At 36.8% G+C, this 12,775-nt stretch overlaps 1 protein-coding gene across 9 annotated transcripts in view; it reads right to left on the bottom strand.

Moving 5' to 3' along the window:
• NF1 (neurofibromin 1) overlaps nt 1-12,775 on the bottom strand; it is a 319,551-nt gene that overhangs the window by 138,648 nt on the left and 168,128 nt on the right. For all 9 annotated transcript variants that reach the window (XR_006211074.1, XM_042966177.1, XM_042966176.1 and 6 more), the window contains exons 14-20: nt 11,810-11,923; nt 7,014-7,093; nt 4,882-5,005; nt 3,349-3,510; nt 1,617-1,866; nt 1,003-1,076; nt 675-758 (exon numbers count right to left, since the gene is read on the bottom strand). Coding sequence is in view for 8 of the 9 variants with exons in the window: in XM_042966177.1 (XP_042822111.1) it covers nt 675-758; nt 1,003-1,076; nt 1,617-1,866; nt 3,349-3,510; nt 4,882-5,005; nt 7,014-7,093; nt 11,810-11,923 (888 nt within the window). In the remaining variant the exon portion in view is untranslated. The remainder of the gene's footprint in view (nt 1-674; nt 759-1,002; nt 1,077-1,616; nt 1,867-3,348; nt 3,511-4,881; nt 5,006-7,013; nt 7,094-11,809; nt 11,924-12,775) is intronic.

Here is a 12,775-nt window from a genome sequence, read left to right as displayed (position 1 = left end):
ACTTTGTCATCCCTTTCCTAAAAATTCTGTGAAATACTCTGATGGAAAAAGAGAAGGAAAGAGGGTAAAGGAAGGGTCTCTACCACAGATCATCTCTAGCTCCTGCTCCCCCATATTTCTGCAATGATGGAAACACTTTATACCTGTGCTGTTCAACACAGTAGCAAATTGCTACATCTGGCTAATGAATCCTTGAAATGTGGCTACTGTGAGACCGAGAAACTGAATTTTAACTGTATTTAAATTACTTTAAATTTTCATTTAAACGTAAGTAGCCACATGTGGCTAGTGGCTACCATAATAGTGCAGTTTTAATGTTTATTTATTTTGGGGAGAGAGAGAGAGAGAGAGCGAGCAAGTGGGGGAGCGACAGAGAGAGAGAGAGAGGGAGACACAGAATCCGAAGCAGGCTCCAGGCTCTGAGCCGTCAGCACACAGAGTCCGACGTGGGGCTGAACTCATAAGCCATGACGTCGTGACCTGAGCCGAGGTCAGACACTTAACTGAGCCACCACGCACCCCCATAATAGTGCAGTTTTAGATGAACCAACACTAAATAAGTCTTACAACAACTATATATATGTTATACGAAGAGTGACTCCAAAGATTACTGAAGTGAAGTACACACGTTTAGCAGATCAATTAAAAGACAAAAACCAACTTCACAAACCCACCTGGCCATCTTCCATTTTAGCTTTTGGATAGTTGAGGATTAGTTTTGTGGCTTGTTCCCACTTTGCATGTGTATCTTCCCAAGCCTAAAATGAAAGCAATTACCACTTGAAAGCAATTTTAAACTTAGGACTAAAAATTAATCAGCGATAGGTCTCAAACTTGGTGCATACTAGAGGTATAATATCCCACATGTAATATGCACATATAAATTAGATCTGCTTCAAAAGCCATTCCTTGTCTCACACACACACACACACACACACACACACACACACACGCACACAACATGTGGGGCCTGGGGAGCTGTTTCTGTTGCAAAGAGCATACCTCCGTGTTTCCTGCAGTGGGGTGCTCGATGCGCCTGAGTAGTGCCATCACTCTTTTCTGAAGTGCTGCTCTTCCTAAGCAAAGACAAGAGCACATCAACTCGTTGCACTTAGAGCGCTGAATGCCATGGGAGAGCCTGGCCGGCCAAACCCCCAAGGCAGAGTAGGAGGAGTGGAAGGAATGCTTCCTATGATAAAGGTGAATGCTTCCTTTTGCTAGCCTCACAGGAAAGGTACTTAACTTGGACTCTACAATATCCACAGCATAAAATAAGCTATTCCCACCTATATTTACTCAAAACATAGGCCAGTGTGTTTAAAACTTCACCATATACAGTTCAGCCACAGTAAATTACACAATCTGAAACTGACAGTAATTTATACTGCCAGTTTTTAAACAATTGTACTGCGTATGAAAAGCTCAGTGAGAAGTTAACAATTTGTTTCAAATGCTATTTAGTTTCACCCTATCTTATGTAGAAAAGGATTTCAGGTGAGCTTCTTGAATTAACTCTCTAAGCTTACCAAGTAGTTCCTACATTCCTGGCACAATCAGATGTCGTGTGACTCGAGGCAAAATGAGTGGCGGGGTGGGGGGACATTATCCACACTTACCTGTTGACATCATATTGCTGACAGAGGCAAATTCCATGAATGTGTTATAGTTGGGCAAGAAGTTGTGCACCGACACTTCATCCACCCCACACCGGATATCTGCCTCCTCACAGAGGTGGCGGAAGCAGGACATGGCGACCAGAACAGCTTCAGTGTCAGGGCTCCACAGAAACATGTACAGGGCCACTTCGAGTTTGGTCTGAGCCTGTCGGCATATCGGCGGTGTGCCGCTGCACCCTGCTGCACTATCCTGGGAGTCAGGGATGAGAGGCATTATGTTTGCAACTTAGGTTAGGTGATTTTATTTATCAAATCCAACAATGCAACACACTGTGTACCATGTATGTGTGCATTCAAGAACACGCAAAAGCTTTCCCCTGCAACCATGACAGGAATTTTCAAACCCCTAAACATCTTTGTCTGAATGAGAAATGAGATGATTTGGACCAACATAATGCTACCATTTGTCCAATTTCAAATCGAATAGGTATTATCCTTACTTTAGATCCTAGAAATATAGATGAAGTCTAACGCAAACACAAGTAAAGTACCCGTGGCATAAATCTACTGAATGAAAAATGCAATGCACTTCCAACTCAATTATAAATGACAAAGGAAGTAGTAAGAAATTCTATCTACCCACCAGTAGTAAGAAATAAAGTAAGTCCGCTGCAACAAGGACTAAAATAAGGGCACGGACAAGAACCGAATGTTGCTGTAGAAGATATACTTGATTCTGGGTTACAGAGTCCCAAAAGGAATCCTCATTTACAAAATGAATGTAAATTCTGCAGTCAACATAGACTGCAGTAAACACTATACTGCTTACTTGTTGTTTTTCCTCAACAGAAGGTTATACTGAAAATTAGGGATAAAAGAGCTTTGGTCTGTACTTCTAGATTTTCAAGTCTAACAGTAAAATGCCAATGGTCAAGTGGACCAGCAAGATCTTCTGTGGAATATCAGTATAATCAAGATTCCTGCAGGCTATATATGGCAAAGATTAGGGAAGTTAACCTAATCCTACAACAAGGCTGTGAATACACGCTGCTGACCTTCCCATGAAAAAAGCAGACACTCATCTCCACTGATAAGGATTAAAGAAATGTACTCTCTAGATTCGTAGCTGCATCCTAAATGCCACAAATAGTGTTTTTAGGTTTTTAAGAGTAAAAAACAAAACAAAACAGGTTTGGTCTGGAAGAGACATTCTTTTGTCATGATTTGCTATTTTCACTTGTACTGTGATTTATTTTTAAAAAGAATTATGCACACAAACACAAAAAACACAGACACTTATCTATTTCAAGCACAATGCTTTATCTCCAGTAAATTTGTATTTTTGTTAGGTGGAACAACTTTTAAACTTCTGCGATATGAATGGATATGAATGGTCCTTTGTACAGTAGAGGTTTATGATAATTGTAGCTCTCAGTTATAGCTTATCAATAAGTGTCAATCAATCAAGTGCTGTTTACACACAATCTCATTTAATCCTTCCAACACTTCTGGGACATAAATTGTTGTTATCCCCATTTTAAAGCTGATGAACTGGGTCACAGGGTTGTTAGGAACTTGCCCGAGGTTCCACAAAGATCAGTGATCGAACTAGAATCTAAGCAGTTCTTTACTACACTGTATCATCTAGTTGAAATTTACCAAAGTTCATTCAGGAAAAAACATACAGCACAGATGATAATAATACAGGAAAACTACAAAAGAAGCTGCTTACCATGGATGAGTTTCCTTTTCCCTTCCGAAGAGAGGCTCCAGGCGTACAAGTACGTATTAATTCTTCATGATCCATGGACATCTGACTGGTAGCTCCACTCGAAGGAACATCACATCCTACCCCGTAAAGGAAGAGAAAGTGACAGGAACTTCTATCTGCCTGCTAAAAAGAAGAAATAAGTAAGCCTTTCTGAAGCACTGATAATCAAGAAAACTAAATACATAATATGAGCTGTCTTTCTGTTTGCAACTATCCTGGAAAACTTCTCATCCCAACTCCTAATCCTTGAAGAATATTCACTAGAGACCCAATAGTACGAATAATGTTTGCTCAGTGTCTTTGAAGCTCCTCAGCCTTCCACCCTTCAAATCACCAGAAACAACAGGTTCTAGAAATGCAAATTAACATTTCTAGATCTAACATGAGCACAGTTAAACATCAATAACATAAATCTACCATATGAAAAATACAAGGTACTTCTCAGTCAATTACAAATGACAACAATTTTCTCCCCATAAGATTTTACCCTGTGCCATATCAGGATAATTGGAAGTTGACTCTTTTGACACTAAGTTCCTTTGGACCAGTAATTAACACTGGTAAATATGCCAAGCCTGTTGCAACTTTACTGACCAGAGTACTGCAGATTATTACTGGATTACTAATGCTTATACTCTGGAGAATTATACCATAGGCAAAGGTATGAAACCCTGAAGTCTAATCTTGTTCCTTATCTTTGGGATAATGCCAAATCCCACTATATTAACACACTAAGATAACCCTCATGTATAAAACCTAAATCACCATTAGCCCATTTCTAAACAAAGAAATTTAACAAGCTGCATGGTACACTGAAAAACATGAGTATAATATGTTTAAGATATCTTGGAGTTATTATTCTAGAAAAAGATAAAAATTCATTGAATCAAGAACTCCAAAAATTACACCATAATAGAAAAAAAATTTAACTGACTACAGAAACTTTATGATAAAAGAAATTTAAAGCTCTTCTCTAACTCCCTAAAATCTTGTCCCCATACTTTAACAGTTCAGAATCAAGACTTTTCACTCAACCGTAAGGGAGAGGACTCAGATATTTGAAGAGGTGAAATTGTCACGGCAGAAATGTAAATAAACTTAAAGACCCTTAACCTCTTTCCTTAAGTTTCTTGACAGATAACTGGACTAGCCTAAACCATAAGATTCAAGTCTTATGCACAAACTTGAGACAAGATAGAATATGTTTCTCAATCTAATTTGGTTATAGCAGCCCCCACTCCTCCTCGGCCTGCCCCATAGAGTCCTGTTGAACTCAACTGGAATTTATCAAGATTGCAACTTCAAGGACAGAGACTCAACAAATTTTAAAATGTTAACTTCTCAGCCATTATCCTCTGCACACATATTTCCCTTTGAAGACACCGTAGGCAGAAAAAGCTAAAGTAGGACTTAATTTGGCTAATATACATTTTCTTAATCTCTTCCCATTTACCCCAAAATAGGCTTCCATTTTAAAGATGTCACTTTGCTTACCTTATTTTTAAGAAGAAATTTATTCCTGCAGATCAAAATTTCCCGCAACCATTTGAGAATTTCTGTGCTACTAAGCATTTGATGGCTAGTTAATTTCTTGCAGATGTAAAAAAGCATTTGAGAGCTGCAATAGCATAAAGTTTGTGGTTATCAGTATCATCGATAAATAACCTAACAGAGGTATAATCAGTACATAAGAATGACATTCTCTCATAATGGATATAAATATACAGAAGCTAGGATTTTGTTTTAAAGAAATTGATTCTCAAAATGTTAATAGCACGATAATCAAAGGGAAGAGGTCTACAAATTATGTTAAAAAAAAAAAAAAAAGCAAGCAACCCTAAATCCTCCAATCCCCAAACTCCCAAGTGTTTCATCTACACATCTCATCTTTGCAGAAGACTCAGAAGAAATGACAGCCTACGTGCACAGCATAGGCTGTATGTAAACCCAGTGCTCTAGAGCAGGGATCTGCAAACAACTGCCTGTAGACCAAATCCGGTCCATTACTTGCTTTCCATAAATAAAGTCTCAGTGGAACGTGGCCACACCCATTCATTTACATACTGTCTATGGCATTCGCTTTCGTGCTCCGACAGTGAAACTGAATAGTTCTGACAGAGACTATCTGGTCCACCAATCTATGATATTTACTACCTGACCTTTTAGACAAAAAATTTGCTGATCCCCACTCCAGAGTCATCATATTGTCCAACACTGTAGCCACTAGCCAGCCACATGTGACTAATGGGCACTTGAAATGTGGCTTGCCCAAACTGAGATGTGCTGTAAGTGTGAAACACAACCAAATTTTGAAGACTTGACGGAAAAAAATAATGCAAGATATCTCAATAATTTTTATATTGATTATATATTGGAATAATATTCTAGAAATAGAAGCTGGGTTTAAAAATATTATTAAAATTAGTAATACCTTTCCTTTACACTCTGTAATGCGGCAACGCAGAAAATTTTAAATTAGGTATGTGGTTCACATTACATTACTATTCAAGATCACTGCTCTGTGTCTAGGATTTAACTCAGCTGCCAGGGAAGACAGTGCACCCACTTCTATGATGAGATAATGACAAAATACACCTGAGGATTACACATTTCCATTTTTCTCAATGTGTTGTCTTTGTGCTCTTTAAAAGATAATAATTTATACAACCTAGGAAATAAATTATAAAATTCTGTATATATTTTTACCTTCTAAACAGATGTTCCTTATTTTTAAAAAATATTTTTGAGAGAGAGAGAGAGACTAAGAGAGAGACTGAGAGACAGAGACAGAACGTGGGCAGGGGAGGGGCAGAGAGAGAGGGAGACACAGAATCTGAGCTGTCAGCACCGAGCCCAAAACACGGGGCTCGAACTCACTAGCAGTGACATCAGGACCTGAGCTGAAGTCAGATGGTGAACTGACTGAGCCACCCAGGTGCCCCTAAACAGATGTTCATTATTAACTCACTTATCAAAATCATTGGTATTATGGAAAATTTATGAAAGATCATAGTTTTAAAAAGAGAAATAAATGATTAACATCATATAATTTTAACACTCTAAGCTCCTATTTCTAACAATTTAATGCACAGTTGTAACTACATGGAAATCTGGAACATAAGAGAAAACACTAAGTAACAGTACTTATGGTTGGGTAATAATATTTAGCACAATGTTTTAAATTTTACTTTCTTGGAGCACCTGGGTGGCTCAGTTGGTTAGGTGACTGACTTTGGCTCAGGTCGTGATCTCGCAGTTTGTGAGTTCGAGCCCCACAAAGGGCTCTGTGCTGACAGCTCAGAGCCTGGAGCCTGCTTCAGATTTTGTGTCTCCCCCTCTCTCTACCCCTCCCCTGCTCATGCTCTGTGTCTCTCTGTCCCTCAATAATAAATAAACGTTAAAAAATAAAAAAATATATAAAAAATTTACTTTCTAAATCGCTGTGACAACAATTCTTACAGTTAAAACAAGAATCTAATTAACAATTCAAGACAAATAAAATACAAGATCATAAAACCTCTATAAAGTTTCACAACTGACCAAGTACTACAGAGTTAATATCGAAAGACAAAAAATAAATGCGAAATAAAACTTTAACTTGAATTAAAAAGTTAAAGTACATATACCTAATTTCCCAAAATGTTTCCACAGGAGCATCAGGATTCCACAAATCAATGCTATCTAACTGATGAAGAACCAGCAGAGCCTGAATTTTAAAAAAGAGAGAGAATTACTCAAAAGTTTTTTGGTAAATGTAACACTGGAATATTTATTTTACAAATCCTAATAAATCGAGCTATTTAATTGCAGCCTCAACACACAGTAAAAGGCAAAAGAAAAAGACTAAAGAACCCAAATCTCTAGGGAATAATATATGTAGAATAAAATCATTTTATTCTATCATTCTTACTTTAAATGGCATATAGAGACCCAGTTAAATGACTGACGAATTCAGAGGAGCAATATACACATATAAAAATTGTTTTAAGACACAAACTAAGTCATTTCAATAAGTGTTAAAGAACTCAGTGGAACAACAAAAAGTTAATCTCCAAGTAAGGAGAGCTCACCAAAATTAATACACACAACAATATTTTACTTCCAGGGTGAAAGGTAAAGTAGAAGTTATGCTGCTCACCACAAATTCTTTTGGAACAGAAAAGATCAATTATTTTCCAAAGAACAAGGGCAGGGGAAGCAAAACAGACTTCACATTTCAGAGCAGATTATTCATTCTTACATACTCCTATAGACCACAGAATTGAAGTTGGAATTTGGCTTACAGAACATTAACAAGAATTAAAGAAGTCACGTAAAATATACAGCTAATATACAAAAACACCATTAGGAAGTAATGTAAACCATCATAGTACAAAGTGTACCCTAGACTCTTCCTTGGAACCAGCCCCAACTCCAATTCTACGTGGCATCCCCCAGAGGCACCCCACTGAGCTATGTGTATTCTTCTCAGTCCTTGGTCAGTGTATTTGGTAATTCTTTAGCCCCTTTAAAGCCTTTTATTGAAACTCCAATAAGATGCTGTTCAGAACAAATTATGAAAACTGATTTCTTCTCTCAAAATAGCAAATCAAATGTGTAAACCGCTGGTATCTGCTTCGAAAACCTGCCTTACATTAGGAAAGGATACATAAATGTCTAACCTTCGACGACTCTGCAACTCCAAAACATAAGTTATACCAGGACCAGACCTATATTACCCTGTTTTATTGTAATTACTTTTAGATACATAATGAAAACTTCAATTCATTGTGAGAATCTTCAAAAGTTATATAGTTTATACCTCTCCTATCAAGAAAAAACCACACAAATTAACATCCAATTGTTACTACTGTGTAAAAACAATATAGTTTGCTGACACTTTAAGTAGCCAATTCTCTATATTTTTGTTTGAAGAAATACTTTTTAAAGTAATGAAAGACAATGGGTTAGCCTTTTCCCTGCCTTAATATGATTGCTTCCCTATCGTGTTCCCTTCCATTTTATTCCCTACATGTATTCTAACAAAGCTGTAAACATAGTGTACTCGTCTGACATTTCATAAATATCTTTCCATGTTGCCATGTGATTGGCATGTTTCAATGGATATTTAGCCATTTACCATTGTGTCATTGAGGACTGACCTGCTCTCTCCCTAGCGCATAGTTTGAGTTCTCCTAGCGCCCTATTATAAGCTACAGCAATAAGCATACACATATGTGTAGCTTCTTCCTCTTGTATTCAGAGGATGAAACAAAAACATTACAGGAATGGAATTATTTGGACAAAAATTAAGTATCTGCACACCTTCTGCCAAAATACTGTCAAACAGCCTTCCAAGGAGTATGCAAGCGTGTACCTATTTGTAGGTCCAACAGCAACGTACACAAATACACGCAACGAGTGAAACGACGAATGCTAAAATATATTTGGTAACATAAAACATACAATACAAACGGTAAAGTAGGAAATCTTAAAGTGTATATATGCTCAAAGAAGTTTTACAAATGTATATACTCCATGTAACCATTACCTAGACCAACACTGTCAGTGCCTAGAAGCCCTTTGCATGTTCCCTTCAGTCATTACTCCTTAACAAAGGGAGTCACCGTTCTGACTTCTACTGCCACAGATTACCTTTGCCTGCTTGTCATTTATATAAAGGGAATCACACAGTATGTTCCCTTTTGTGTTTGGCTGTTCTCACTGAACATTATGTTTGTGATACTGATTCATCCATGCTCTGCATTTAGCAATAGTAGCCCATTCTCTTTTCATTGTTGTAATCAATGCAATGAATATAACCAAAATTATCTGTTCTATAGAGATATATTTGAGGTATTTCTAGGTTTTTTTTGGGGGGGTGGCTGTTACAAATTATACTGCCATTAATATTTTTGTATGTGTCTTTTGGCAAGCATATAGCATCGCTAGATCACATGTTCACTTTGTAGATACTGCAAAACAATTTTTAATGGTAGTTGTACTAATTTACATTCCTGCTGGCAGAGTATGAATGAAAACATAGTCATTTGATATTTCATAAAACTTTTTATTATTGATTTCTAAGTTAATTATACTGTAGTCACAAAAAAACTCTGAATGATTTCAATTGTTTAGAATTTGTTGAGACTTACACTTTATGCTCAGGATACATTGAATGTTCCATGCATACTTGAAAAGAAAGTGCATTTACTGAGTGTCACATTCAATGTATGTCACACAGTTTGTATCTGATAATTATGTTGTTCAAGTCTTCCGTCCTTACTATCTTTTTGACTTGTTTATTCTATCAGATTGAGAAAAGTGTGCTCAAGCATCCGACTAAAACTAGATTTGTCTATCTCTACTTTTACTCCATATATTTTTAAGCTTTGTTTTTAGATTCATATAGTTTTACATTCTGGATAGATTGGACACCTTTGTAATCATGAGATGTCCCATGTTATCTCCAGTAATGCTTCTTGCTTTAAACTCTGTATGTTACTCCAGCTTTCTTGAGTTCTGTTTGTGTAGCATATTTTCCTACCCTTGGACTATCGAACTTCTGGTGTCTTTATACTTAACCTGTGTCTCTCATAAAGACCACAGAGTAAGATTTTTGCACTCTTTGGTATTCACCAGAGAGAAATAAAAGCATATGCCTACACATAAATTTGTACACACATGTTCCTAGAAGTTTTATTTGTAATAGCCCAAAACTAGAAACAACACAAATATCAACAAGTAAATGGATAAATAAATTATGCTACGGCCACACAATGGAATACTATATAGTGATAAAAAGGAATGTGTTTTTTTTTTAAAGGGACTATTGATACATGCAGCAACCCAGATGAATTTATGATGACTATGCAGAGTTAAAGAAGATAGACAAAAAGAGTATACAGTTTATAACTCCATGTATATACAATGCATATTAACCTATAACAGAAAGCAGATCAATGGTTGCAAGGGAAGCAGGGGAGCAGACAGGGACAAAAGAGGAGGAAGGAAGGAAGGAAATACTGAGACGCACAAGATAACTCTCAATGATGGATATGTTCGCCTAACTGGCCATTAACAAGTGAATAAACTGCTTTCATCTCAAACGGAATACCTACCAACAATACAAAAATTTTTTTAAAATTAAAAAAAAAAAAGAAGTAACTAACACATGTAATATCATGAACAAATCTCAAACACTTGGGAGTCAAAGAGGCCAGACAAAAAGGAATATATAGTCTAAGATTTCACTGAGATGAACTTCCACAACTGGCAAAACTGATCTATGACAGAAATCAGACCAGTAGTCTTTGGCACAGGGATCATAAGACACATGAGAACTTTCCAGGGTAACTAGAAATATTCTAAATCTTGTATGATTTTATTACATGTAAATTACACCTCAATAAAATTGATTTAAATTAAAACCATATTTAGCAATCAACATAAAAACAATTTTTTTTAAGTCAACTCTGTTCACACCCACTAGGATGGCTATAATCCAAAACACAGACAATAACAAGTATTGGCAAGGATGTAGAAATAAGACCCACATACACTGCTAATGGGAATATAAAAGGATACAGTCGTTTTGGGAAACAGTTTGGTCACTCAAAAAGTTACACAGTTACCATATGACCCACCAATTCCACTGGCAATATATCCACAAAAAAACTTTTACACAAATGTTCATAGCAGCATTATTCATAATAGCCAAAAAGCACAAACAATACCAAATGTGATCAGCTAATGAATAAACAGAAGGCCCTATGTGTACACACTGGAATATTATTTGGCAATAAAAAAGAATGAAGTATTGACACAGGCTATACCATGGAGGAACCTCGAAAACATGTTAAATGAAAGAAGCCAGACTCAAAAAGCCGCATATTTCATGAGTCTATTTATATGAAATGGCTAGAATAAGCAAATCTATGAAGACAGGAAAGGGATTAGTGGTTGCCAGTGACTGGGGTAACAGGAGAATGCAGAGTGGCAGGGTTTATTTTGGAGTAACGAAAATGTTTCAGGATTAGTGGTGATGGCTGCACAACCTTGTGAATATACTGAAAAACACTGCATTGCACACTTTAAAATAGTAAACTTTATGGTATGTGAATTAGATGCAAATTTAAAATTCAATACATATTTTTAAAAAACTCCAAAAGGCCAGCTGCAATTAGAAAAATTTGAGGGTTTAAATTAAGCATCATAATTTGCACAACATTGTTGCTACATGAGATATACAGCAATTAAACCTTTTCCTTCTCCAGAGTTCATAAAACAGCACACAGACACAAACACACTTCTAGAAATGCCATCTCTCTCTGACAGATGTCCAGAAATGACATCTATCGTAGACACCACACACCAAAGAAACATGAAGAACATATACATTTACAAGCTTTCCTTCAAGAGCCCAGAATTCATTTCCCCTTACCTCCATTGCCTCCTGTGCGATCTCTGGCATGTGTGACTGAGGGACCAGCTGGACGAGCCCTGTAATTAATTCCGCTGTACTGCCTTGGGTTTCAGGCCCCTGTTTCCTTGGATTCTGCAAGGAAAAAAAAGCAAGCTTCAATTTTAAAAAAATGTATCTATCACCTAACAGGGGCCAGAGAGAAAAGGGAATGGAGAGTGAATGCTGATGGGTACACTAAGCTTCTTTTTAGGGTTATGACAATGTTCTAGAAATGTTCTAGAATTAGATAGTGGTAATGCTGCAGAATCTTGTAAAAGTAGTAAAACCAGTAAATTGTACACTTTAAAATAGTGAATTTAATGGTGTGTGTATATCTCGATAAAATAATTGGGGAATTTTTTAAAAGTCAGAACTGCTTTTGTTAAGGAGTCGCTTAATCTACATCTATACTGTTCCTTCATGTGAATAATGTCCAGAGAAAATTCTGATTAAAAGAAAACAAAAACTAAGTATTAGCTTTTTAATTAAGAAATTATACCTTATATATAAGGAGCAGGTAATTTTTTTCACCAACACTACACTGGCTAAATACTACACCTCTGGTTTGGAGCTTACTGGTTTTAATCTTACAAATGACTGCACTCAAAGGCAAAGAACAGGTCCGGTCTGGTAGAAAGGACCGCTCTAGGCCGTCCAAGGCTGGAATCCACACCTCCAGATACCCACACTGCAGTCTGCTTCATTGTGGAAAAACGTTGGGTACTAAGCAAAGCACATCCACGGGGTACATAAATGCACACGTCTACCTTAAGAGACTAAAATGCTTCCTGTAGCTTGGATGCATCTATTTACACTTCACGAACATATGGCTCATTTAAGTGAGACCAATACAACCTGTGTCCCTATTTCATTTTGCTAACTAGATTCTTTCCCGCCATAATGATTAAGGTAAGCCCTCATCCCGGAGTATAATTCACAACTGTT

Source organism: Panthera tigris, chromosome E1, assembly GCF_018350195.1.
Source record: "Panthera tigris isolate Pti1 chromosome E1, P.tigris_Pti1_mat1.1, whole genome shotgun sequence".
Lineage (NCBI taxonomy): Eukaryota > Metazoa > Chordata > Mammalia > Carnivora > Felidae > Panthera > Panthera tigris.
The sequence above is the reverse complement of the archived record's forward strand: the minus strand, read 5'-3'. Positions and strand labels throughout refer to the sequence as shown.